General features: G+C 44.3%; 8 protein-coding genes across 13 annotated transcripts; 5 read left to right on the top strand and 3 right to left on the bottom strand.

The window, feature by feature from the left end:
* The first annotated feature begins 247 nt into the window (after positions 1-247).
* Positions 248-2,933, top strand: LOC122617095 (phenoloxidase-activating factor 2). The gene is made up of 2 exons (XM_043792794.1): positions 248-921; positions 1,999-2,933. The coding sequence occupies exons 1-2, from the start codon at positions 418-420 to the stop codon at positions 2,872-2,874; spliced, it is 1,380 nt and encodes a 459-aa protein (XP_043648729.1). The 5' UTR covers positions 248-417; the 3' UTR covers positions 2,875-2,933.
* Positions 2,934-5,055: 2,122 nt separating this feature from the next.
* Positions 5,056-6,154, bottom strand: LOC122617111 (CTD nuclear envelope phosphatase 1). Its single transcript, XM_043792819.1, has one exon. It carries the CDS (start codon positions 6,003-6,005, stop codon positions 5,121-5,123), a length of 885 nt encoding a protein of 294 aa, XP_043648754.1. The 5' UTR covers positions 6,006-6,154; the 3' UTR covers positions 5,056-5,120.
* A 41-nt stretch (positions 6,155-6,195) lies between these two features.
* LOC122617075 (mitochondrial sodium/calcium exchanger protein) lies at positions 6,196-8,729 on the top strand. Of its 3 annotated transcripts, none has more exons than XM_043792772.1 (7): positions 6,196-6,542; positions 6,794-7,119; positions 7,186-7,260; positions 7,319-7,804; positions 7,869-8,072; positions 8,167-8,337; positions 8,391-8,729. In XM_043792772.1, the coding sequence occupies exons 1-7, from the start codon at positions 6,256-6,258 to the stop codon at positions 8,684-8,686; spliced, it is 1,845 nt and encodes a 614-aa protein (XP_043648707.1). In that variant the 5' UTR covers positions 6,196-6,255; the 3' UTR covers positions 8,687-8,729. The 3 variants fall into 3 exon arrangements, with proteins under 3 accessions (XP_043648707.1, XP_043648699.1, XP_043648716.1); XM_043792764.1 differs by having other exon boundaries at positions 6,197-6,542; positions 7,869-8,017; positions 8,103-8,337; positions 8,391-8,723; XM_043792781.1 differs by having other exon boundaries at positions 6,413-6,707; positions 7,869-8,017; positions 8,103-8,337; positions 8,391-8,720.
* A 2,760-nt stretch (positions 8,730-11,489) lies between these two features.
* Positions 11,490-13,837, bottom strand: LOC122626271 (mitochondrial sodium/calcium exchanger protein). 3 transcript variants are annotated; one of them, XM_043806465.1, is made up of 8 exons: positions 13,700-13,837; positions 13,424-13,644; positions 13,043-13,368; positions 12,912-12,986; positions 12,332-12,838; positions 12,133-12,272; positions 11,829-12,063; positions 11,490-11,773 (listed from the first exon to the last, which is right to left on the bottom strand). In XM_043806465.1, exons 1-8 carry the CDS (start codon positions 13,772-13,774, stop codon positions 11,490-11,492), a joined length of 1,863 nt encoding a protein of 620 aa, XP_043662400.1. In that variant the 5' UTR covers positions 13,775-13,837. The 3 variants fall into 3 exon arrangements, with proteins under 3 accessions (XP_043662400.1, XP_043662401.1, XP_043662402.1); XM_043806466.1 differs by having other exon boundaries at positions 11,501-11,773; positions 12,328-12,838; XM_043806467.1 differs by having other exon boundaries at positions 11,501-11,773; positions 11,829-12,037.
* Positions 13,838-14,135: 298 nt separating this feature from the next.
* Positions 14,136-14,775, top strand: LOC122625983 (peptidoglycan-recognition protein SC1a). Its single transcript, XM_043806067.1, has one exon. It carries the CDS (start codon positions 14,174-14,176, stop codon positions 14,729-14,731), a length of 558 nt encoding a protein of 185 aa, XP_043662002.1. The 5' UTR covers positions 14,136-14,173; the 3' UTR covers positions 14,732-14,775.
* An 879-nt stretch (positions 14,776-15,654) lies between these two features.
* Positions 15,655-18,672, bottom strand: LOC122618210 (mitochondrial sodium/calcium exchanger protein). 2 transcript variants are annotated; one of them, XM_043794460.1, is made up of 9 exons: positions 18,542-18,672; positions 18,455-18,486; positions 18,181-18,401; positions 17,799-18,124; positions 17,667-17,741; positions 17,122-17,607; positions 16,774-16,913; positions 16,488-16,722; positions 15,655-16,070 (listed from the first exon to the last, which is right to left on the bottom strand). In XM_043794460.1, exons 1-9 carry the CDS (start codon positions 18,576-18,578, stop codon positions 15,787-15,789), a joined length of 1,836 nt encoding a protein of 611 aa, XP_043650395.1. In that variant the 5' UTR covers positions 18,579-18,672; the 3' UTR covers positions 15,655-15,786. The 2 variants fall into 2 exon arrangements, with proteins under 2 accessions (XP_043650395.1, XP_043650405.1); XM_043794470.1 differs by lacking the exons at positions 18,455-18,486; positions 18,542-18,672 and having other exon boundaries at positions 17,799-18,105; positions 18,181-18,267.
* A 425-nt stretch (positions 18,673-19,097) lies between these two features.
* Positions 19,098-19,743, top strand: LOC122618220 (peptidoglycan-recognition protein SC1a). Its single transcript, XM_043794484.1, has one exon. The coding sequence runs from the start codon at positions 19,144-19,146 to the stop codon at positions 19,699-19,701; it is 558 nt and encodes a 185-aa protein (XP_043650419.1). The 5' UTR covers positions 19,098-19,143; the 3' UTR covers positions 19,702-19,743.
* Positions 19,744-22,533: 2,790 nt separating this feature from the next.
* Positions 22,534-23,173, top strand: LOC122619241 (peptidoglycan-recognition protein SC2). Its single transcript, XM_043796044.1, has one exon. The coding sequence runs from the start codon at positions 22,557-22,559 to the stop codon at positions 23,109-23,111; it is 555 nt and encodes a 184-aa protein (XP_043651979.1). The 5' UTR covers positions 22,534-22,556; the 3' UTR covers positions 23,112-23,173.
* Positions 23,174-23,740: the final 567 nt, after the last annotated feature.

Raw genomic sequence — 23,740 nt, 5'->3', positions numbered from 1 at the left:
ACCGCAGCCAACCCTAGAGCATATGTTTCTCAAAGACGACTGATCGCCTATAGTTGAGTTCAAGATATATATAGTTAGAACCGGCTTTCCGGATTCTGAGAAGTAAAGTGCCGATCGGAAGAGAAGTGAATTTGTTGAGCGAATACGATTGGGAGCTATCAAGTGATTTTAAAAATCTCCGGAGATCAGAGTCTCTCTCCCATAACATCGCCAATCGCTGCCAGGCAGAGTCAGTCGAAAACAAGTCGCGGCTCTTGAAAGTAATACGAAGTGAATTGCGCATTGATCTGGCTGTAATCGTAGGGGTTTTTCGGATTTCAAACAAATTCGCAACAATTGTGTGTTCTGTTTATTGTTTGGCTGAGTTGAGCTCAGCGAACGAGTGCGGTTTTTCCCATAACAATTCCAGTCGTCGCCATGAATGTGGAGCAGGTGTTGCTGATCAGTCTGGCACTGATTTCCCTCGCACCGGCGGGCTTCTCGATCCGCACCTGCGGTAGCCACGAGGTCTGCGTTAGCAAGAGGAAGTGCGACGAGACGGATGATTCCGGCAAGGGGAAGCTGGTCAAGCGCATACTGGACAACAGCTGCGGGCGCGACTTGGTGTGCTGCGAAAAGGAGCAGTTGGAGAACTTCGAGGCCCATCAGGCCGAAGTTGAGTACCGCAATCAGCGACGGGGAAATCCATGGCCCTCCTGGGATACGCCCCTCGAAGAAGCATCGAAACCAAACCTCGTGGGAGCCAAGGAGGACGACCCGGGCTACAAAAGCTGCGGCATCCAGCGGGAGTGTGTCCCACGGCACCTCTGCTCCACCGGAGTGGTTAACGAGGATGGCCGGTACATCATCAAGCCGCGCATAAATGAGGACAGCAATTTCGGCTGTCGAGTCGTGGAGGAGTGCTGTCCGCTGGACGAACAGGTGAGAGGTTATAGCAGATCTTGTATTATAATCATGTGAAATATTTCTTTGTTAGTGTGAGTTTGGAAATGAAAGCTTATTGATATGTGATTATAGTGGAAAGTAAGGTCACCTCAGTAGTCCAGTACAATTCCCAGTCGCAATTCATAATAATAGCTTTCGATTGTTCTATCGAAATGCTGGACTTATCTACAGTTTAAAATCCGGCTTCATTCGTGGCTTACACTGATTAATTCGGATACAAAATTGAGTAACGGAAAAAAATGGTAATCGAAAATATATTTAACGAGGCAAAGTGTTTTATATAAGTATAATCTATCTTGATTTTTTTCCTTATTTATGCTGGCGGTGAATCATAAAAAAATAAACAAATTCGTTTCCGGAATAATTATACCCGTTACTCGTAGAGTAAAATGGTATACTAGATTCGTTGAAAATTATGTAACAGGCATAAGGAAGCGTTTCCGACCATATAAAGTATAAAAGTCTTGATCAGGATGAGTACCCGAGTCGATCTGGCCATGTCCGTCTGTCCGTCCGTCTGTCCGTCCGTCTGTCCGTATGATCGTCGAGATCTCAGGAACTACATAAGCTAGGAAGTTGAGATTAAGCATACAGACTCCAGGGACATAGACGCAGCGCAAGTTTGTCATGTTGCCACGCCCACTCTAACGCCCACAAACCGCCCAAAACTTCCACGCCCACACTTTTGAAAAAGGTTTTGATATTTTTTAATTTTTGTATTAGTCTTGTAAATGCCTAGCGATTTGCCAAAGAACTTTTTGCCACGCCTTCTCTAACGCCCACAAGCCGCCAAAAACTGTCAGTGTTGACTCTCCTTCGCACTTCCACTAGCTGAGTAACGGGTATCAGATAGTCGGGGACTCGACTATAGCGTTCTCTCTTGTTTTGGTTTGAATTTGCACAGTTTTTGATTTGGTTTGCAGTTCGCTTTTTCGCTGCAATTTCCAATTAAACTTAATTGCCTGTTAAGCAACTGTCCGTCTTTCAGTTTTACAGTATTACAGACTTCCATTCGACAATTTTCCAATAACGTGTAAATATACATTTTTTCAGATTGAGGAGGGTCGCAATCCCATCCAGCGTAACGTCAAGGATTTTCTTCTGAAGGGCTGCGGCTTTAGCAATCCGAAGGGGCTCTACTACCAGCTGGATGGGTACAACAATGGCGAGTCCGTCTTCGCCGAGTTCCCCTGGACAGTGGCGCTAATGGACATGGAGGGCAACTTCGTCTGCGGCGGCACACTCATCCACCCGCAACTGGTGCTGACCAGTGCCCACAACTTGCTCAACCAAAATGAGGACTCGCTGCTGGTCCGAGCTGGTGAATGGGACCTTAACAGCCAGACAGAGCTGCACCCCTACCAGATGCGGGCTATCAGCGAGTTGCATCGCCACGAGAACTTCAACAACCTGACCTTATACAACGACATTGCTCTGGTGGTGCTGGAGCGGCCGTTCCAGGTGGCGCCGCACATCCAGCCCATCTGCCTGCCGCCGACGGAGACGCCCCAGATGGAGGCTGAGTTGCAAAGTGCCAACTGCTTGGCCACCGGCTGGGGTCACAGAAACAGCGCGTCCCGCACCATGGAAAACCTGCTAAAGCGCATCGAACTGCCGGCGGTGGACCACGAGTCCTGCCAACGGCTGTTGCGGCGCACTGTCCTGGGGCGCCGCTACAGCCTCCATCCGAGCTTCATTTGTGCCGGCGGCGTGAAGGGCAAGGACACCTGCATGGGCGACGGCGGCTCCCCGCTGTTTTGCACTTTGCCTGGGGAGAAGGATCGCTACCAGCTGGTGGGCCTCGTGTCCTGGGGCATCGAGTGTGCCGAGAAGGATGTGCCCGCGGCCTACACGAATGTGGCCTATTTGAGAACTTGGATCGATGAGCAGGTGACGAAGAGCGGGTTCCCATTAATAGAGGGCTTTTAGGTTAGGTACACAGCTAGCATGTAAATCAATTTCAAATAAAGTTACTTTAATTAATTGCAGTTACAGTCTGTCAGCGATGCAGTTGATAATTTTTAGAATTATTGTCTTCTTTGTCAGAGGCAAAGATAACAAATTCAAAGCAGACATGGACACCTCTGTAGGTACTCAACATTGTGATATTTCCATATCATATATGGTTTTTACCCATAATTTCTCAATCATACCATAAATAAGGTAAACTGCTTAAGAACGTGCGTTTTAGTTTAAAAGTTGCTCTGTGTCATTCCCCAGGAAAAGTAACCTTCGCTGTAAAATTTTATTTCTTACTTGTATCACCATTGTTGAGACATGCCCTTCACTCCCAAACGGTTTCAAATTACCCCATTCGTCCCCACAACTACGCCGTCACAGAATAGTGGGGCGTATAAGCCACATTGAGTGGTAGAATTGGAATGAAAATTAATGGCGGAGCAGGTGAAAGTTCTCCCGCCATTCAATGCAAGATTTATGTGCAGCTTAAGCCGCAGATTCTGATTGCAGAAGGTTCTCCAAGCGGCTTAGGTTTCGGCTTGGGGGCGAAATGAATCTATTCCTCTGCTGCCTCGACGTATCAATTTGCATTGTTAATTGGTCTGGGGAGCAGTTGAAAAACCACAACGAACAATCAACTATTTCCCGTGACTCACAGTCAATTAGAATGGACTACATATATATTACAACGACATCTTTGGTTTGTTTATTTTGACAGTGGCTTAAAAGCTGCATAGCTTCATTTGCAAGGCAAAAAGTTAATTAGTGAGTCACTTTTTCTCAATTTGCAAGCTACCACATTTTCCGGCTAATAAGCAAATTAGGCAAGGCAAACAAGAAATCCTTTGGGATAGCAGGAATAATTAAGACCGCAAGAAAATGCAGACAAAAGGGCAGCTCAAACTGTGGCCATTTCGTAAAAAATATACCTAATGATGGAAAGACTACTCCTAATATTTCGAAGCGAAAAATGATTTTTTTTTAGTATCACCTTGCTAAATTATAGACTTTACAATTTAAGATCTGGCACGGAAATAGTTTTAAAGTCTGCTCTGGACCTACGGCAAATTCACACTAGACGAAGCATACAAAATTCAGATATCGGTAGCTAACTGAGTCACTGACTGGCTGACTGATTGCTCATACGCACCGTTGACTGCCACTGAAACTGTGCTGGGCCTGCTCCTGCTCCTCCTCCTGCTCCTGCTTCCACTCCTGCGCGCAGCTATCTGCTGGATTTCAATAACCGACTCTGCCGAAGCTCGTGGAATTTGACTAGTTTTGCCTGCCTGCTAGCTGAAACATTTTATGGAGCTACAAATCAAATTTGCCGGGCACACGTTCATATAAATCACCCTGGGCCAGAATGAATCTCTTTGATCCCTAAAAAAATGAGAGAAACAAAATTATCATGGTACTCCGGTGCCCATTTGACAATTTGCAGGAAAACTGAAATATTATCTAAACATTCCGGACTGCCATGCCCCGAAAACGTGTGCATTAAAATTGCAGCCTCGTGTGCGCAATAATTAAGAATTCAATTTAAACTTTTGCAACATTCCCCCCACAACAGGAGGCAGGCAGCAGGCAGCAGGCGGTAGGATGTGGCATCAGGTGGCTCAGAGTTGCGGCTGCCACTGTGGCCGTGTAAAGTCAAAAAGCCGCAACATCATTACGCCTCTGCATTTGCATGCAGCCTGAGTTCCCCGAACTTCTGCTCACACACGGAAATCGCAAAAAAGCCAGCCGGGCCACCTGGCGTATGAGCAATAAAATGCATCTGCTCTGGGGTTGGCCCATATGTGCCTGCTTTCGTCCGTGTCTCGAATGGCCTGACTTGATTAAAGGATAACAGCCTGCTCTTAGCCTAGCCGTAAGGATTAGAGTCTCTAATTCGAATTCCTTATGATTAAAATTAAAAGGGCATATGCACAGAGCGTTGCAGCTTAGCTCTCCTTTTATTTACAATAAATGTTTATAAGTAGTAAGGTCTTTATTGTATATGTATATAATATTCCCAATTAATTTTGAAATTATTATTTGAATTATAAATTATTAATTATTAATTTTGAAGTAAGCCAAAACATTATTTACGGTGTGTTTACTAAATAATAAAATAATTATTAAAGCTTTAAATCATACAAATATTCATTGCTTTAGGAATTTCACGCCATTTTATTTAGTTTTTCCAACAATGCAGGCCACAGAGAATTCTTTTATCGATGGGATGAAATGGTAGATCGGTTATCGTATCGGCGGGCAACGCGCCGGCCGAGAATGGATCGAACGTCCTTGGTGAAGCGCAGGGCATCGAGGAAGGGCAGCAGCTTCAGGAGCTCCGTGTCTTCGGGATCGTAGATAAAGGTCTTAATGGGAACAGCGTTGTCGGGAAAGTCTCGGTACGCGTACGGCGAGTTGTCGATGATTAAAACGCCGCTCAAGTCAGGGGTGACCAAGGACAGGTCCTTGGAGACCAATGGTGAGGAGGCGCGGCAGTGCTGCCGATAGAAGCGGCGAGACATCCTTCCTTGTCCCGCGTCCAGATGGTCCACCACCTGGGCGGCATAGACCTCCAGGCTGGCCGTGTAGATCACCAGGTCGTACCACTTGGACACGTAGTCCAGGAACTCATCGACATGCGGTCGCTTGAAGACCCGAAACACGATCGGCTCGACCATCGGCTCGATGGACACGTTGAGTACATAGTCCGGCTGCGCGTGATCGGGCAACTGGCTGCAGCCCACGTTGTCATGGGTATCCGGATCGAGGTAGCAGGAGTGCACCAGAGTCTCATCCAGGTCCAGGACGAGGGTCTTCCGGGTAAGGACGGCCAGTCTGCCGGCCATGTCCGGGGACACGGACACTTCCCGGTAGCTAAGGCCCCGATACGGGCGAAGAATCGCACATGCCTTCTCTGCCACACGGGCCAACAGGCGTCTAATATAGGTGCCCAGGTCGCTGGAGAGCAGGATCGAGACGAGTCCCCGGCGACCGGAGCTCGAACGCGATCGCTGGAGGTTGCTGACCACGGCGACGGCCAACTGGCCGGTTGGAGCGAACTTGACTAAATCTGCGGACTGTGCGGGCAGCTGACTGACCATTTTGCACCCTAGTCCTTTCAAATTCAATGTGCAGGCTAGTGGAGTCAGCTCACTGTCTTACATTATAGCCCGGCCTTACATTGGAGTCAATTTAAGGGTTTTGCTGGTGTGTTAAGCCGAATGGGAAGTGTCAGTAGACGTTGACTTTTCATTGACAGTTTTACAAAGTAGACCTTTGAAGCAATGGAGACCCCGATAATTGTGCCAGTTATTTTCGGGATTTCGTTTCGTTCACACACACAGCACTGCAATGGCCACCGAGGAGAACTATGTGCCCAATGCCTTCGATGCGGAGTTTGATAACTTCTGGGACAAGGTCAGCTGCTACGCGGCCAACTCGTTTCCCTTCGCGGAACGGTGTGCCTTTGTGGAGAAGGCCAAGGACTGCAATAGGAGCACCAACGTGCTGCCCTACATGAGGATCATGGCCTGCGATCTGAACTGCGTTAACGAGTTCCAGCAGGTCATCTTCCTGACATTGTTCATGGCTGTCTGCTATGAGATATTTGTACTGCTGATCCACGTGTGCCATAAATAGTAAGTACACTCCTGTACTGCCAATCGTTAAATCTAGGTCACAGGACAGGCATTCAATGAGGAGTGGTACTTGGATAAATATTTCGAATACGAATTGGTCAATACATGATACCAATTGGTTACTAGCCTATTTCTAAAATCATATTCAAATTTCCATTTCCCAAAGTAAGTTGTTATTTTCCATGTACAACCGAGTATATATTATATTTATACATTTGACTTCCCACCTTAAAATGGTTGTGTATCTATAGCTACATTCCTGCTCTGAAGGCCGTGTCGCAGTTCCTCCGTATGAACGAGCACGTGGCGGGCGTGACGCTGCTGGCCTTTGGGAACAGCTCCGCCGACCTATTCTCCAATTTGGCCAGTGTGAAAGCGAATGTGCCCGTGTTTGCCAATAGTTTGGCTGCCGCACTCTTTGTGTCCATGGTTTCAGGAGGCCTGATCTGCTACATGAGTCCCTTCAAGATGAATGCCTACGAAAGTGTTCGGGACATTTTGTTTCTTATCTTCGGATCGATTCTTCTTCAGTACTTTCTGGCCTCCAGTGCACATGTACCCGAAAGGTCCTTCATAGGCAAGCTGCTGTTAGCTTTGGAAGAAATCATTATAGTAACTAATGTTTCTCCTCCCCCAATCTTAGTAATGTTTCTTGTATACATTTTTTACATATTAGTGAATGTCGCAGATGTGTACCTCATTCGGAGGGCATTAAAGAGTAAGTGGTTGAGTTATATTTCTTATATTTGATGGGAGATTGAGTTGTAATTTCCCAGCAACGAATGCACAAATCGATGCCCTTTTGGTAGGGGATATGACTCCGGAAAAGAGAAAACGGCTGAGTGAATTGGAAAGGAACCAGGCGATCTACTCCCGGGACATGGAAGTGGAGATTTTTGAAAGGACCAATTCGGGTCCCAACATCAACAAAATGAGGTACACCACCTTGAAAATGGGCCGCAGCATTCGCATAAGCATCGATAAAAAGGCCACCCGAAATGTGTTGCACAACAGAGCTCTGGGAAGGAATTGGGGACTCTTCAAGGACTTATTAACAGCCCTGAAACCCATCACCTGTGAACAGTGGCGGAGAGCCAACATAATCCAGCGGGCCTTTATGTTGACCCAAATTCCAGCTGTGGTCTTGTGCAGCATCTATATACCTCTGGTGGACTACGAGCTGGACAAGCATGGCTGGAACAAGCTACTGAATTGCATTCAAGTAATGCTGAATCCGGCAATGTCCATTATGGCCATTAAAGGTGACTTCAACAAGGGGGTTTTTTCTACAGAGCATCTGATGGTAATTCAGCCTTCTTCCGATAGCTTTGTTAAGCTCTAGGGGCGATTCGCTGTGGTACGTCGCCATGACCGAGGAATACATTTATGCGGTGTATTCCCTGCCCATAACCATGCCCATAGCGGTTTTTATGTTTATCCAATCCCGAACCGATGTGCCACCATTTTACCATTCGGTGAGTTACAGTGGACTGCAGTGGTGCGGTTATCATCAGCCAACAGTTGCATCAGGTCAGTGTAAATCCTGTTCCGAACTCACAGGTGTTTACAGTGATAAATCTGACTGGCTCCATGTTTATGATCTTCATTTGCGCCACGGAAATAGACAAGGTCCTGGAAGTTATTGGCCACATCTTAAAGGTGGAGGATGATTTCATGGGCGCAACGGTGAAGGCTTGCACAGGAAGTCTGGGCCCGCTAATTGCCAACTTGGCGATGGCCTTGCACGGATATCCCAGAATGGCCTACGCCTCAGCCATTGGAGGACCCTTCTTCAGTAAGCATTGTGCGTGCCAATTGGACCATCCCTAATATGCTTTGAAATCACAGCCATTGTCATGTCCGCCAGCACTGTGATGCATGTCAAAAATCTATTTGGGATACCGGTCTCAGAAGCAAACCAAACCGGCAATTACGGCTTAAATGCGTTCATTTTTCTAATTCTCGGCCTGTTTTCCACACTCCTCTGGTCCACGACGCTGGGATTTTTCGCCAGGCGCTCCGTGGGCATATTTTCTATCGTGTTTTACTGCATTTACTTGCTTTTTGCTATTTTAATTCATAGGAAAATCATACATTCGTTTTCTATGGACTTGCCAATCAAGGCAGCTTTTGGCGATATCTAGGGAAAACAGTTTTTTCTATGGAAATATACAAATTCTTTGTACTTATTTTGACATGTAACATAATACATTTTCTAACACTTACCTTCCCTTGGTTTCAATAGTTTCCATGCTAGAGCAGTTTCACCTGTGAAAGCAGTTATCAAAGGGCATCCTCACCATATCAGCTCAATTAACGTAATGCAGTGGGTTACTGGGGCTACGTATACGCCGTGTTGGCTTCAAACTGATGCTCTTCACACCTCTGCGATGACAATGGGGTTAGGGTTAAGTCAAATGTGAGTCGTCGCTAATTGGAGGAAAGCCGCAGACATGAAGGCAAGACTCCTGGCAGCCGATTCATTAGCCCCACAAGGGCCCACAGCCACAGCCACAGCCACGGCCAGTGGATTAGCAGACATGGGCGGGAAGTGACCTGGAATGGCTACAGTGACAACTACAACTGGGCCAGAAAGTGGGCTTCCCAGCCGCTTGACGACATTAATTAGTGCTTGCACAATTCAGCAATACAGCTGTAAATGTAACTGCTTCTGCCGGACTACCTTGCGTATATGCAACCCGTCCACTGGCTAATTGAGTTATAATGCTAAGCGGCAATTTATGGCTAGCAGTATTAGCGGCGTCCAGGACTGCAGACCATCCCCAGGCATAAATCTTCTCTTCCGAGCAATTTAATATGGTGTGTACTCGCGCCATAAATAAACGTGCCCGGCTGGTCTGAAACTGAAATATTTTCCATTTAACCAACTGACAACTGCAGCGCAAAGTTTTACAGCGGAAATAGCTAGCTGCAAACTGCAACGTGAAATATGTTCGCCTTCTTCTTAGAGTCTTTTTTTGTTTATTAAGATAAAATATGAGGTTTTTGCGGATCCTTGGAAACTTATAAATACTTTTATAACAACCTGAGAATTATTGCAGATACAACAAAATAATTGACCCACAGCATGGCACAAAAAACAAGTAATTTTTAATGCCAAATGCAACACGAAAGAACGATTTGAAAATCATGAACTCGATTAAACTCACACGTTGCCAAAATACTAGAGTACCTATAACCGTCAATAAAAGCAGTCAGTGGCGATAAGACAGCACAGCACTATAAATAAGTTCATTCATGAGCGATAGAAAATGAGCACGCAAACAGAGGCCTGTCGGTCGAATCTAATCTATTAAACAATAACAAGAACTTTCTTATCAGTAGTTCTTGTTATTGTTTAATGGTATATTTCTCCAGAATTAAATACTAGAATTTGGCATGAAACCAATCCCGAAGACACATCATTTGAAATCAATTTCCCGTCCTGCATAAACCATCTCTGGCAACCTGGGTGCTATTCCGCACTTGGGCTTTAAATATTTGATGACTTTCACACCGAATCATGCCAGAACCAAGCCAATAGCACAGAAAAAAGGACTTCTCCTTCCACTGCAGTTTTTGCATTCGATTCGGGACTGCAAGTCTATGTAAAAACGTGAAGGAGAATGCAAAACAATTTGGTAACAAGCAAAATGCATCAAATCTCATGGCCACGGAGCTCCTTCCTAGCTGGGTGAATCGGAATACGAATCGGAATCTCGAGTGGCGAGAGGAGAAACCAAAGCTGTTGCAAAAACATGTCACATTAAGTGCACAGATAGAGGTTCTGGCGGACGGACTGATGGGCGGATGGACAGATGGACAGATAGACAGATAGACAGATAGAAAGATAGACGGGAAGTCTGGAGGAAGTTGAGTGCTTTTATTGCTGCCGGAATTCTGCGTGCCATTTGCCTTGGAAGTTGGAGCTGCAAGTTGGCTTCCGCCTCGTCTTTTTCCCTACACTTGAGCCAGCAGCTCTTGTTTATGCAATTGTACTTAAATCCAATGGTTATGTTTCAGCTGCAGTTGCCATAATGGCCGGAATCAAGTGGAATTTACATCTGCAGTCGATATTAATACTACCCTGGGCAAAGCACCTAAAAAATAATTCTGTTTAGATATTTTTCAGTACAGGATAAGCTTTGAAAACTTCAACAAAATATTCACAATATATATATAAATACAATATATATACATACATATATACCAAATTCTTAGGCTCTCTCTCTTGTTCTTCATGACGTATTTTCTATGCAAGTATAGATTCGAATATGTAGTCTGTACTTGTTGGATAACTTTAAAGTTTAAACTAAGAATATAGTTGGCAGTTTCAAAAAGATTCTTAAACTGCCTTGAATCAGTTTACCAGTGCCTTACATTCACTGATCGATTGCCTTAGTTTATCTACAAAGCTGAAGTATCAGCTGGAGTATCATTGGCGCCCAAGTAACTCGTCCCTTGCATGTTGACGGAACACCAACCTCCACCCACTTTAACCGTAATTAACGCGGAGCTTTTCCCATCGTTTCGTTGCCATCAGTTTGCCTTTATTATGCACTACGCTTTTATTTTGTGAAAAGCTGGAGGGAGAACTGGAGCGTCAGGTCAGGACGGAATGCCAAGGGAGTATCCTTCTGCATTTCAATGGACCTCTGTCGGTTTTTTGCTTACTGCTGACGCCTTTCGAAAGCATTTCCTCTAGCAATGTTTTAATCGTGATACTTCATACACTTAATTAGTCAGTAGGTTGGTTTGTATATTTTCAAAGCAATCATATCTGGCAGTAATAGCATCTGATCAAAGCTAAGATAAAGTCATAAGATATATTCATTTGGAAAATAAGTAATTAAATATTGACGGAAGGAGCTATGATGTTTAAGGAGCCTCATTTACTTGTTTTTTTATTTATTGCAAAATCAAATCAAGACAAAAAGCATATTCAAATTATATCGGCGTAAAGTATTGATCTCTGGAAAATTCATGAACAAGATCCCATTCCACACAGACCGCATATAAGAGGAACTGCAAGTAAACAAGCCATAGGAAAACTCCTGCGGATCTACGAGCGTGGAAATCGAAGGTGACGCTCCACCACACTGTGGTCACAATGGTTATTACCAGAAAAAGGTAGCAGTTGTCGCCCAGATCGCCGTACACCCACGAATCGGCGCCCAATTCGCGAACTCTGTGATTGAACATGAAGGCCAAGCTCATGCTGATCAAAATCGCTGAAATATCGGGTACATCTGGTGACCAAAAAGGAAAAATATAACTCTTCCTTACCAAAAACTGGACCTCCTATTATGGCGGCGAAGGCCATCCGGCCGTAGCCCTGCAAGGCCAGCTGGTAGTTGGCTATAATGTCCGGAGTGGCATTCGAGACAGCCCCGAAGGTGACCGACATGAAGCTCTCGGAGAGATTGAATACGATTCCCACGATCTCGGAGAGCACTTCCAGTTCGGTTACGGCGATCCAGAGGGTCACCATGGAACTGAAAAAAGTGAGGATAATAAACAGCTAGAAAAGAAGCGTGATATCATTTCTAGGCTAATCAGTAGGCAGAGGGGCTGCTTTGGGACCTCTTACGTGGTGATAGCAGGGCGGCACATCCGTTCGAGAGTGCAAGAAGATCACAATGGCAAGTGGGACTGTCAGGCACGGCGACCACATGGAGAGACTGAAGTCGAGGGTTATGTACCAGGTTTTGTAGACGCTGGACACCCCAGCTGAGGGTCAGCGAGATTTAGGAATCAGATACACTCTCAAAGTACTCCCGCAGACCTACAGTGCACCAGGGTAATGACCACGAATGGGTTCGTCACGATCTGCGTGCAATTGAGCAGCTTACTCCAGCCGTGCTTGACCTTCTCGTAGTCCACCACGGGAATGAAAAGTTGAAGTACGAATACCAGGGGGCACCTGGCAATCAGGTATACTCGATTGCTCCACCCACCCAGCTGCCACGCCTCTCCATCAACCGGGTTGAGGGACTGGAAGAACTCCGTGAATAGTTGGAGGTTTCTTGGGTTCTCCGGGTTATGCAGCCCCTTGCGATTTGTCTCGTAATCAATGTGTTCGGGTCGATTTTCTGGGCGTGGGGTCACAAAGTAGCCACTACTGGTCATATTTGAAAAGTGGTTTCCCGTATCCCTGGAGCGGCGATACTTCGTGGTGTCCTTAATCCCAATATCATCCTGCTCCTCCCAAGAAGTTAGTTTTCGTAGCTTTGCATTTATTTCTTTGATTGGTGGAGGAGTTAAGCTTCGCAAATTGTCCAGTTCTCTTCGAAGTTCTAAGAGGTAAATGCAATTAATTGATACTATAATTGGAGAAGAGAACTGAAGAATTGGAGTAAAATCGCTTACTTTTGATGTAGTAGCGCAACAACGCCACATCAGCTATATTTATAGCCACATAAACAACGTAAATTGAGAAGAGCACTGAAAGTAGGTTTCAGAGGTCAGTGAGTCCCGGGAAATTTGAAATATAATCCTACCTATACCCTCTCCTAGGGTCACGGCGCCCTCCTTGACCATCACATACCTCAGGACCTCCACACCCAAGAGAAGAAACAGTAGATCTCGCAGAGTGGAATGTCCGTTCATCCTAAAGGGTCTCAGAAAACACACTGTACCGCCACTCAGCAGAATTATGGCCAGAGTATTACCCACAGCTATGGTAAAGATGGGTGCATCGGCCCTCACGGGCATCAGATTAGCTATTATTTCTGGACTACAGTTACCAAATGCCAGAAAGGTAACACCTGCCAGGTACTCATTCATGTGCAGCTTTATAGAGATTATCTTGAGGACTGGAGAAAAGCTGCGGGTTTACAAATGGGCAATGAAAGGAATGTGCACTTTATCCAGGAACTTACTAGGTACCAATATTGAAAGACATCAGCCACAGAAACGCCACACATATAAAGGCAAACAGGAACATAAACAGAACCTCTGTTGTTTTGTCATCGATGTGAATTGAGCAATACATCATCCTGAAGTAATTGAAGAAGTTTATAATGCGTTTGCAGTCACTGACTTGGGTGGCCATCCTGCAGCGATATGTGTAAGGGAGTCTCATCACGGCCCTACAACTCATCTGAAACAGCAAATAAATCGTATGGTCACCCATTCCTCACAGTATTCGATCTTACATTCTTGATAAAGTATTGGAATTCGTAGTCCAGTTCTGTTAGGTTAAAATTGGCGCTTTTCGTTCGCGCACCCATTGTATTCGATTCCTTTCTTCGAAGCCAAATAACTATGTTGAGAATTATATTTATTTAGAACTGACGAAAATTGAACAACACTCCTTGACTTTTTCTGCAAAGACATTCAGGTTGCCAGCCAATGGGTCGACCCCAGCCCATTGATAAAGCATTTATTTAAAAGAGCCCCCTTCATAAAACGATGAATAAATCAACCTCCGAAGATTGCGATTGTGACAAGGCAAACGCCAAGGGTCTTCCCCTAATACGAATCTATGTATGTGCCTTCGAAGAGAGCCGTAAATTAGCCATGAACCACCAGATAAGAAGGCAACCTACCCGCGTAGCTGGTTGCTATATAAGCGCCCCGGCGACCCACGATCTCCATCAAGCGACCGTCAACTATTACAGCTGGTAATCATGGTTTCCAAAGTGGCTCTCCTCCTCGCCGTCCTGGTCTGCGGCCAGTACATGGCCCAAGGCGTCTACGTAGTCTCCAAGGCGGAGTGGGGTGGTCGCGGCGCCAAGTGGACCGTAGGCCTGGGCAACTACCTCAGCTACGCCATCATCCACCACACCGCCGGCTCCTACTGCGAGACCCGTGCCCAGTGCAACGCCGTGCTGCAGAGCGTCCAGAGCTACCACATGGACTCCCTCGGCTGGCCCGACATCGGCTACAACTTCCTGATCGGCGGAGACGGCAACGTGTATGAGGGACGTGGCTGGAACAACATGGGCGCCCACGCCGCCGAGTGGAACCCCTACAGCATCGGCATCAGCTTCCTGGGCAACTACAACTGGGACACCCTGGAGCCGAACATGATCTCCGCCGCGCAGCAGCTGCTCAACGACGCCGTCAACCGTGGCCAGCTCAGCTCCGGCTACATCCTGTACGGCCATCGCCAGGTCAGCGCCACCGAGTGCCCCGGCACCCACATCTGGAACGAGATCCGCGGCTGGTCCCACTGGTCTGGCTAGGTCCTTGACCCGAACTACAGTCAATAAAGTCAAACGCCCCTGAATCTTGCTTTTTGTATTGCTAATACAGTAGAATGCGGTTATAACGACTCCGCTTATAGCATCAGTCCGGTTACTGCGACGGAAACTCTATGGCTTGGTTGGTCCCCATACAAAGTTATATAAAAGGACCTCCGGTTAGTACGTCTCCGTTTTTAGCGACAAACCGATTATACCGACGAGATTTTTTATAATTCGACCGGATAGTGCCAAACAAAAACAAGAGAGAACGCTATAGTCGAGTTCCCCGACTATCTGATACCCGTTACTCAGCTAGTGGAAGTGCGAAGGAGAGTCTTCTTCACTGACAGTTTTTGACGGTTTTTGGGCGTTAGAGTGGGCGTGGCAAAAAGTTTTTGGCAAATCGATAAAAATTTACAAGACTAATACAAAAATGAAAAAATAATAAAACATTTTTTAAAAGTGTGGGCGTGCCAGTTTTGCCCGGTTTGTGGGCGTTAGGGTGGGCGTGGCAACAAGTTTTTCTGCAGATCGATAGAAATTTACAATACTAATAAGAAACATTTTTCAAAAGTGTAGGCGTGGCAGTTTTGGGCGGTTTGTGGGCGTTAGAGTGGGCGTTGTAACATGAATCGACAAACTTGCGCTGCGTCTATATCTCTGGAGGCTGTATGCTTACTCTCAACTTTCTAGCTTCTATAGTTCGACGTTCATACGGACAGACAGACAGACGGACATACAAATGTTTACAGCGTGCGTGTACAGATCTCATGCCTATATTCCATGAGATGTCCCGTTATATTTCTAGTTTTTTCTGTTTTTTTCTTATGAAAAGCCATGTTATTGAATAAAATTCATTAAATTTTTTTGTTTGATTAAAAAATTAATTTGTGTTATGTTAAAACATATTACAAACATGGCAAGCATTAAATAAACAATAAAAAAATTGTTTTTTTCCTTCTTTCCGTTAGTGCGTCTTCCGGGTATAACGACGTACAATCGTCGGTCCCTTTAAAGTCGCTATAACCGGACTGCCTACTGTAAACATTGCTTTATTAGGCAGTTGGGCGGATCTGAACATTATCCTGGAAACCATGGACCCACTGGAACTCTATGGCAGTCGTGTAAATTATGAACAATATGAATATGCTCCACATGAACAACCCAGCGGATCGGCGGGCAACAAAGTTGAAGGTGAGGCACCACCACAAGGTGGTTGTGATGGTTATTACCAGGAATATGTAGATGGTAACGCCTTCATCTCCATACAAGATTACTTGACCGCGGGAGTTGAGTTTCTTTTCCAATACAAATTCAATGCCCACGTTGACCACCAAACCTGCGGGAAAACGAATAATTTAATCATGTCCTTTAAAATAATCTTAAAGCATATTAATTTATTTTCACTTAGTTATATTGAGCAGTTGTAAATATTATTTTGGTAAAAATAAAGAATAATCATACAATATATCACTCAGTAATTATGAATATTATACAAATATCTCCCTATCTATTATCCAAATAAGTGGTCCATATCCATGTCCAACATGGACATCGATATTAACAAAATGAACACTCTAATTGTAATTAAAATGACAACTGCTTTCACAACAAATGGCGTCAATGTATTAAAGCGCCATCTGTTAGAACCGTACATATTTTGGACTAGAGAAACGATTTTCTATGATTTCGAGAAACATTTTAGAAGCTGATGAATCCAATGCCTAAAAGAAAATTATCGACTTTCACCACTAACTGTAAACTGAACCACCGATGATGGCCCCAAAAGCCATCTTTCCGTATCCGTGCTTGGCGAGATGTGCGTAGGCAATAAAGTCCGCCGTCGCAGCGGACACAGCGTTGAAGGTGATGCTCATATAGGAGGGGGCCAGATCAAAGACGACCCCTATAATGGATATCAGCGCATCCATTTCCCAGGCACAAATCCAACAGAATATGATCACGGTGGACAGCGTGAGTACGCAGTAACCCTGTCGGATGGAAGTGTATTTTATTGGGTCCTCAAAAGAAAGTGATCTTACCGAGTGATAAAATGGCGGGATGTCAGTGCGAGAGTGCACGAATACGACTATTGCCAGGGGCATCGTTACCAGTAACGACCATATTGCCATTCGGAACTGTGGAATGTAATACCAGTCCGCGTATTTGTGCACCAACGTAGCTAGGGAAGGGTAAATACCATGAATTTTGAACGGAATTATTTAAAATGGAAAGAAATAGTTGTATGTATACTTAAACGTAAGCTGGGTATAATGTATTAGAGTACAGTAAACTGATCATTTAAAGTTAGTTCTAAACCAAACCCATTACCAACGCATTGGGACTACAATTTTCTTCAATTCATTGCCTATTTTTCTGCGTTTACGTACTCTCAACTAGTGCGACGATCACGAATGGAGTCAGTACGATTTGTAAGCAGTTGAGCATCTTGCTCCAGCCGTGCTTGACCATCTGGTAATCCACTAATGGAACCACCAGCTGGAGCATTAGGTTGACCGGGGCATTGAGGATATGTAAAATGCGTACACATGTACCACTAAGGTACCATCGCTCTGAGTCGATCGGATTGATGGCGTGGAGGAACTCGCTGAATAGGAACAGATTTTTGGGATTGGCTTTGCTGTGGAGAATTGTTCGGTTGGTTTCCACGTCAACTTCCTTGTGATGAATCAAGGGCTTGGGCGTAACAAAGAAGCCTGCGTTGTATGTTCGTTTGCGATATAACTTAGACTCAAGGATTTGGATTTCATCGTCCTGCTGTAAATTATTCAAGCGTACAATCTTTTCAGTCAATGTAAGATCGTGTTTCCGGGATGATGGCGATTGTCTCAACACTTCAATATCCTTTTGAAGTTCTTAAACAATTTTAAAATAATTTTAAAATATTATTAAAAGTCGTTATCTACATACTCACTTCTTATTGCGTAACGCAGGAGGATCAGATCGACTATGTTAATTATCAGGTATATAGGATAAATACTCAGTATCACTGGAAACGTCGAATATAAACAGTCTTTTAACGGGTATACTTATAAAGTAAACTCACTGGCACCCTTTATCCATGGCTGAAGAGCAGTATCTATCATGAAAAATCTCACCAGTTCTACGATTAGCAGAAGGAACAAAAGATCTCGGAAAATACTGTGACCATTCATCCTAAAGGGCCGAATAAAGCACACCGCTCCCCCGCTCAAGCATATGATCGTCAGGGCGTTGGCCATAGCTATGTTGAAGGTGAGGCCCTCCATCCTGGCTGGCGACAGGTTGACCAAGAGATCGGGTGTGGAGTTGGCCACGCCCACGAGCACCACGCCCGCCACGTACTCGTTGACATGCATTTTCAGAGCAGCGATCTTGAGGGTTGGTGAAAAGCTACAGGGATTGGGGGTGACAAAATCGCAGATAGCACTGCATGTTCAAAAACTTACTAGTTGTTGACGCTCACGTAGAGGATGCAAAGGAAAAAGCAGTAGATCAGTGCAAACAACATCATCACCACTATTTCAGTTATTTTATTGTCGATCTTGAAGGAGCAGTACATCATAACATAGTAGTTGAAGAAGTTGGTGATGTATCTGCAGTCGACGATCTTTGTGGCCATTTCGCAACGATGGCCATAATGGAAGTGCATAACCGCCAAACAGCTCACCTGAAAGTCTGTATATTTAGTAGGAGCAGAAAAGCATAAGTTAGCATACTTACATTTTCCATGAAATTGCTCCCATTAAGAAAACCTGGTTATTTATAAGGAAGTTGGTTAAAATATCGCTGGAGGAACAGCGTACTTACTATAAATGCTCGTATTTGCCAGTTGTGTTAAGGGCATCGTGGTTTTCAATTAATTTATCTTTCAGATATTATTTCTAAAACCATAAGACTGCTTGACATAGATCGTATAACCAACTTGGACATTTTTCGATTTCCGTTCATAATGTGAGTAGTTAGGGAATAGCTATTTGAAAATGCTGCCTGGAAGTATGCAATTATCGTTATACGTCTCCATATTTTTGAAAACTTACCTTTAACCATTACATAATTCTGGACCACTGCTGGAACATGCTAAATGTAATTTGATTTCATTTTTCAGATATCACTTAACTGGCTTAGTTTGAGGACCGCCAACTGTAAACGGGGAAATTATGCGTGAGCCGTCAGAGATGATAAAAGTGGTTTGAAAAGTGATCGTATAAATCAAAATCAGCAGATTGTGACGAAGCTCTAAGTAAGGTGCTTCCCCCGAACTCAAATCTGAGCAAGTGCCATTGATTGGCGTTGTAAATCAACTAAACGCTACGCGATAAGGAGCGATGTTTGACCACAGGTTGCTTTATAAGCGCCCCGGCGACCCACGATCTCCATCAAGCGACCGTCAACTATTACAGCTGGTAATCATGGTTTCCAAAGTGGCTCTCCTCCTCGCCGTCCTGGTCTGCGGCCAGTACATGGCCCAAGGCGTCTACGTAGTCTCCAAGGCGGAGTGGGGTGGTCGCGGCGCCAAGTGGACCGTAGGCCTGGGCAACTACCTCAGCTACGCCATCATCCACCACACCGCCGGTTCCTACTGCGAGACCCGTGCCCAGTGCAACGCCGTGCTGCAGAGCGTCCAGAGCTACCACATGGACTCCCTCGGCTGGCCCGACATCGGCTACAACTTCCTGATCGGCGGAGACGGCAACGTGTATGAGGGACGTGGCTGGAACAACATGGGCGCCCACGCCGCCGAGTGGAACCCCTACAGCATCGGCATCAGCTTCCTGGGCAACTACAACTGGGACACCCTGGAGCCGAACATGATCTCCGCCGCGCAGCAGCTGCTCAACGACGCCGTCAACCGTGGCCAGCTCAGCTCCGGCTACATCCTGTACGGCCATCGCCAGGTCAGCGCCACCGAGTGCCCCGGCACCCACATCTGGAACGAGATCCGCGGCTGGTCCCACTGGTCAGGTTAGATTGGTTCCTGAAAACGTAATAAAGTTTTTTGAAACCTGTAATACCGAGTTCTATTCCTTCAACGACTCGGCGGAGATTGAATCGAATGAAATCTTTTAAATGGCATGCAAAGGGAAATTCAACTCCAAAGTCCTGCTTCCATTTTCCATCTTCGTTTTGCAACCGAACGCACACGTTCAACTGTCAAAGTATTCATTCCCTCGATTTTACTGAAACTTTTCAAATTTATAAAAGCATGAGGTTGTGTGTCTGCCCAGGAAGTTACTGAACATCATCCAATCTCTTTCTCCATGCAAACCTATTTCTTTCAAGGAAAGCCAAAACTGCTGGTACAAAAATGTGAAATTAACTTTCAAAACCGGACTGAGACATTAAATACCGCCAAAAGCAGCGGTCAGCTTTACAATCGGTCACAGACCAGAGCAAACTATTTGCCACTTGAACCGCAGTCTCATTAACGACATCCTCGTTAACAAAGTTGCTCTGAATGAGTTTCAGTTGTTTTTGTGCTTAATAACTTGCTTAAGCTTTCAGTTTTTAAGTTCCCCTCCTGCCACAAGGAAAGCACTTGGTGGCACTCGGTTGGTTGGACAAAGTGGATTGACAAAGTGGTTCCAGCCCAACGCACTCACCTTGCTATCCTTCTGCAGGTCCTTCGAGCTTCAGATTATTACAGTATTTTTACTTCCGTGATTACCAGTTACTTATCAAGATTAACGGGTTCTGTCTGGTTATTGGAAAGGTAGATTTCTGCAAGTCGACTTGCGGCTGATAAGATGTACTATAGTTCTGTAATTACCACTTTATATTAAGTGTTCAATGTATTCAACTCCTTTGTTATAACTAAATGCATTATATTACTCAGCTCAGCAAGTAAAAGCAAAAGTAAACGTTAAGGTTTTCCCCCGTTGCAAAAGTTTAAATATCTTTGGGAGCAAAGCGTTTCCTATTCTGTACTTGTCATATTAATAAGTTTGTTTTGTATTAACTGTTTGTCACAGTAAATAGAAAAAATAAACTCGTGTTGCACCCGTAATTTAATAAAAATATAAAATGCCTTACAAAAGTATTTTTTTGATAATAACTAACCTAACTTAAAATATAGGTGCGGTGCCACTTCCACAGTAGTGTTAATCAATGCAACAAAATAAATTAAATATCTTTCTACGTTCTGGAGTAATAAACTATATTAAATATAAGGGTCGGTGGCACGCCCTCAATTTTCTTGATATGGGCTAGTATAACCCAATACAAAAAACACAAACTAAATATATTTTTGTTCAGGAGCTAATAATTTTGACCAGAAAAATTGGTCAAATTTCCCATGGTGCTACGTCATTCCACATACAATAGAGAAAAAAGTATACCCATTATCTTGTGGAACTCATTTAAAATAGGGGCGTACTTGTGGGAGGTTCATTGTTTGCGACTTCGATTAAAAATATAATAATATTTTGGTTCGTGCCATTCCTTGATCCATATCAGACACTTATAATACCTACTCATTATTTTTAAGACCCTTATAAATAAGTGCTGAAAAGATCAATTCCGATAAGGACGGGAAAAATGGCTGAAAATAATTTATACAGAAACTTTTCAAATAGTCGTATGATGCTTGCAGCACGAGAACATCAGGGATGGTGATATTCATATATATACAGCATAAAGTTTTTCTGTTATTTCTACTCTTTTTTATTTTTTAAAACTTCAAATTTTAAAACCCTTAATAATACATAAGTAAGGTGAGTTGTAATCTATAAATGTAAAATGTAAAATTGTAATTTACTTGAACTTCATTGATTTTTACATAAATCACTATTTATGGCAACAAAAGCTTCCAGGACTTGACTCCAAGCTCAAAGCTTTAAATTGGTTTTCATATTATGGGTTTTGTAGAGTACGGTTTGTATGGTTTGTAGAGTAAACAGATTTATCCACTAGATTATTTTAAAATTCGAATACCACTTTCGATGAAGCTCATAAAATGCCATAAATTGCATAAAGCTCCCAAGTTTAAAACTTGGTCCGAATGATTGCATTTCATTTCATGTCCGCTTATATAATATTTACAACCCTTACTTGTAGAGTAAAATGCATACCAGATTCGTTGAAAATTATGTAAAAAGTAAAAGGAAGCGTTTTCGACCCTATAAAGTATACACATATAATCTTGAGTCGGGATAATCTAGCCGAGTCGGTAACTATAAAAGCAAGAAAGTTAGATTAGGCACACCTTTGAATAATGTTCTGATTATTTTTCATGTAATGTCTTGCCAAATTCGATCAATATCAAAATAATTGTGAAATTTCTTCCTTGCTCTTCCACTAGCTGAGTAACGGATTCTGGACTATAGCCTTCTGTCTTCTTTTATTTATAATTGGGTAAGTAGAGTTTTTAATCTTAGTCTGTATGTCTTAAATAATAAATTACGGACAGCCTATTTCCATACATTTTCATTAAAATTGTGCTTGTCAAAAAAAAAATACTTCCCCAATTAAAAATAAAAATAGGCGGAAATCTTTAAAAAGCTCTTGGAAGCTTACAAACGCTGTTCGGATCAGGTGTATCTACTCCGGACAGGTATTCCCAATGCTTTGATAGGTCTTACGCTGCACAATATATTGCCTCTTCTTGGACAAATTAATTAATGACACTTGGGCTGATTAGAAGCGAGATTGCGTCTCCGTCATCGACGTATCAGGATCTGGCCGCCAGATAGCCCTCCTATCAGATGGAAGCACACGACCCGGAGCGTAGCCCGAACCTGACACATCGCCTTGCAGGCGATAAGCTAGGGCGGGCGGAGTATATAAGGTCCGATCGAACGACAGGCCGAACAATCGATCCGCAACCATGGCAAACAAAGCTCTCGTCCTTTTGGCAGTGCTCTTCTGCGCACAAGCCGTTCTCGGGGTGACCATCATCTCCAAGTCGGAGTGGGGAGGCCGTTCTGCCACGAGCAAGACCTCGTTGGCCAGCTACCTGAGCTACGCTGTGATCCACCACACCGCTGGAAACTACTGCAGCACCAAGGCCGCCTGCATAACCCAGCTGCAGAACATCCAAGCCTACCACATGGACTCCCTAGGCTGGGCAGATATCGGCTACAACTTCTTGATCGGCGGAGACGGCAACGTGTACGAGGGACGCGGTTGGAATGTCATGGGTGCTCACGCCACCAACTGGAACTCCAAGTCCATCGGCATCTCCTTCCTGGGCAACTACAACACCAATACCCTGACCTCTGCTCAGATCACCGCCGCCAAGGGTCTGCTGTCCGACGCCGTAAGTCGCGGCCAAATCGTTTCCGGATACATCCTGTACGGACATCGCCAGGTTGGCTCCACCGAATGCCCCGGCACCAATATTTGGAACGAGATCCGCACTTGGTCCAACTGGAAGGCGTAAGAGCGCGAAGGAAATGCAATAAAAAAATTCAAATCAGTTTCAATAAAATCTTCGGAATACAATCGCACACATTAATACAATCTGGGGTATTTTTTCCCGGGGAATTATTTCTTGGGAACACCAACGATTCTTATTATTAATCATCACTTAGTGTGCAATGATCGCAAAATTTTCATAAAGATTTGTCACAAAAAAACAGAGAGAATGCTACTTAACTAGGGGCAGCGATAGGGGGGAGCTAGGAAGATATTTCAAATGATACAAAATCGAGCTATTTTTCAAAAGAGTTTTAAAACAAACTTGCAGGGCGTGACGTCACATGAATCTGCATGTCTAATTTCAACATTCAGCTTTTATAGTTTTAAGATCAAAACAGATCGGACACAACCAGATCGACTCGTGATCCTTATCAAGAATAAGAGAACTTTATAGGGTGGGAAACGCTTTCTCCCTCCAATTTAAATATTTTTCAACGAATCTAGCATCCGCTTTGACTCTACGAGTACGGGTAAAAAAACAATAAAAAGAAATGGTATAAAAGGAATAATCTCTCTGGAAGTCAGTTGATATAGGAATGTTCTTTTATTCGAACTTAATAGTTGAGAATGTCTTTTCCCATCTCATCTGCA

Source organism: Drosophila teissieri, chromosome 2L (genome assembly GCF_016746235.2).
Source record: "Drosophila teissieri strain GT53w chromosome 2L, Prin_Dtei_1.1, whole genome shotgun sequence".
Lineage (NCBI taxonomy): Eukaryota > Metazoa > Arthropoda > Insecta > Diptera > Drosophilidae > Drosophila > Drosophila teissieri.
Note: the sequence above shows the minus strand (reverse complement) of the source record. Positions and strands in the feature narration are given on the sequence as shown.

Excerpts from the sequence above, each read along its gene's own strand:
- LOC122617095 (XM_043792794.1), top strand. The coding sequence starts at position 418 with ATGAATGTGGAGCAGGTGTTGCTGATCAGTCTGGCACTGATTTCCCTC. Across the intron at positions 922-1,998 it reads GCTGTCCGCTGGACGAACAG|ATTGAGGAGGGTCGCAATCC; the intron begins GTGAGAGGTTAT and ends ACATTTTTTCAG.
- LOC122617111 (XM_043792819.1), bottom strand. The coding sequence starts at position 6,005 with ATGGTCAGTCAGCTGCCCGCACAGTCCGCAGATTTAGTCAAGTTCGCT.
- LOC122617075 (XM_043792764.1), top strand. The coding sequence starts at position 6,256 with ATGGCCACCGAGGAGAACTATGTGCCCAATGCCTTCGATGCGGAGTTT. Across the intron at positions 7,261-7,318 it reads CATTCGGAGGGCATTAAAGA|CAACGAATGCACAAATCGAT; the intron begins GTAAGTGGTTGA and ends GTAATTTCCCAG. Across the intron at positions 8,018-8,102 it reads TGCCACCATTTTACCATTCG|GTGTTTACAGTGATAAATCT; the intron begins GTGAGTTACAGT and ends CCGAACTCACAG.
- LOC122626271 (XM_043806465.1), bottom strand. The coding sequence starts at position 13,774 with ATGGGTGCGCGAACGAAAAGCGCCAATTTTAACCTAACAGAACTGGAC. Across the intron at positions 12,273-12,331 it reads GGTCATTACCCTGGTGCACT|CTGGGGTGTCCAGCGTCTAC; the intron begins GTAGGTCTGCGG and ends GCTGACCCTCAG. Across the intron at positions 12,064-12,132 it reads TGCCGCCCTGCTATCACCAC|CTGTTTATTATCCTCACTTT; the intron begins GTAAGAGGTCCC and ends CTTCTTTTCTAG.
- LOC122625983 (XM_043806067.1), top strand. The coding sequence starts at position 14,174 with ATGGTTTCCAAAGTGGCTCTCCTCCTCGCCGTCCTGGTCTGCGGCCAG.
- LOC122618210 (XM_043794460.1), bottom strand. The coding sequence starts at position 18,578 with ATGCCCTTAACACAACTGGCAAATACGAGCATTTATA. Across the intron at positions 16,914-17,121 it reads GATCGTCGCACTAGTTGAGA|CTACGTTGGTGCACAAATAC; the intron begins GTACGTAAACGC and ends ACCCTTCCCTAG. Across the intron at positions 16,071-16,487 it reads CATCGGTGGTTCAGTTTACA|GTTTGGTGGTCAACGTGGGC; the intron begins GTTAGTGGTGAA and ends GTTTTCCCGCAG.
- LOC122618220 (XM_043794484.1), top strand. The coding sequence starts at position 19,144 with ATGGTTTCCAAAGTGGCTCTCCTCCTCGCCGTCCTGGTCTGCGGCCAG.
- LOC122619241 (XM_043796044.1), top strand. The coding sequence starts at position 22,557 with ATGGCAAACAAAGCTCTCGTCCTTTTGGCAGTGCTCTTCTGCGCACAA.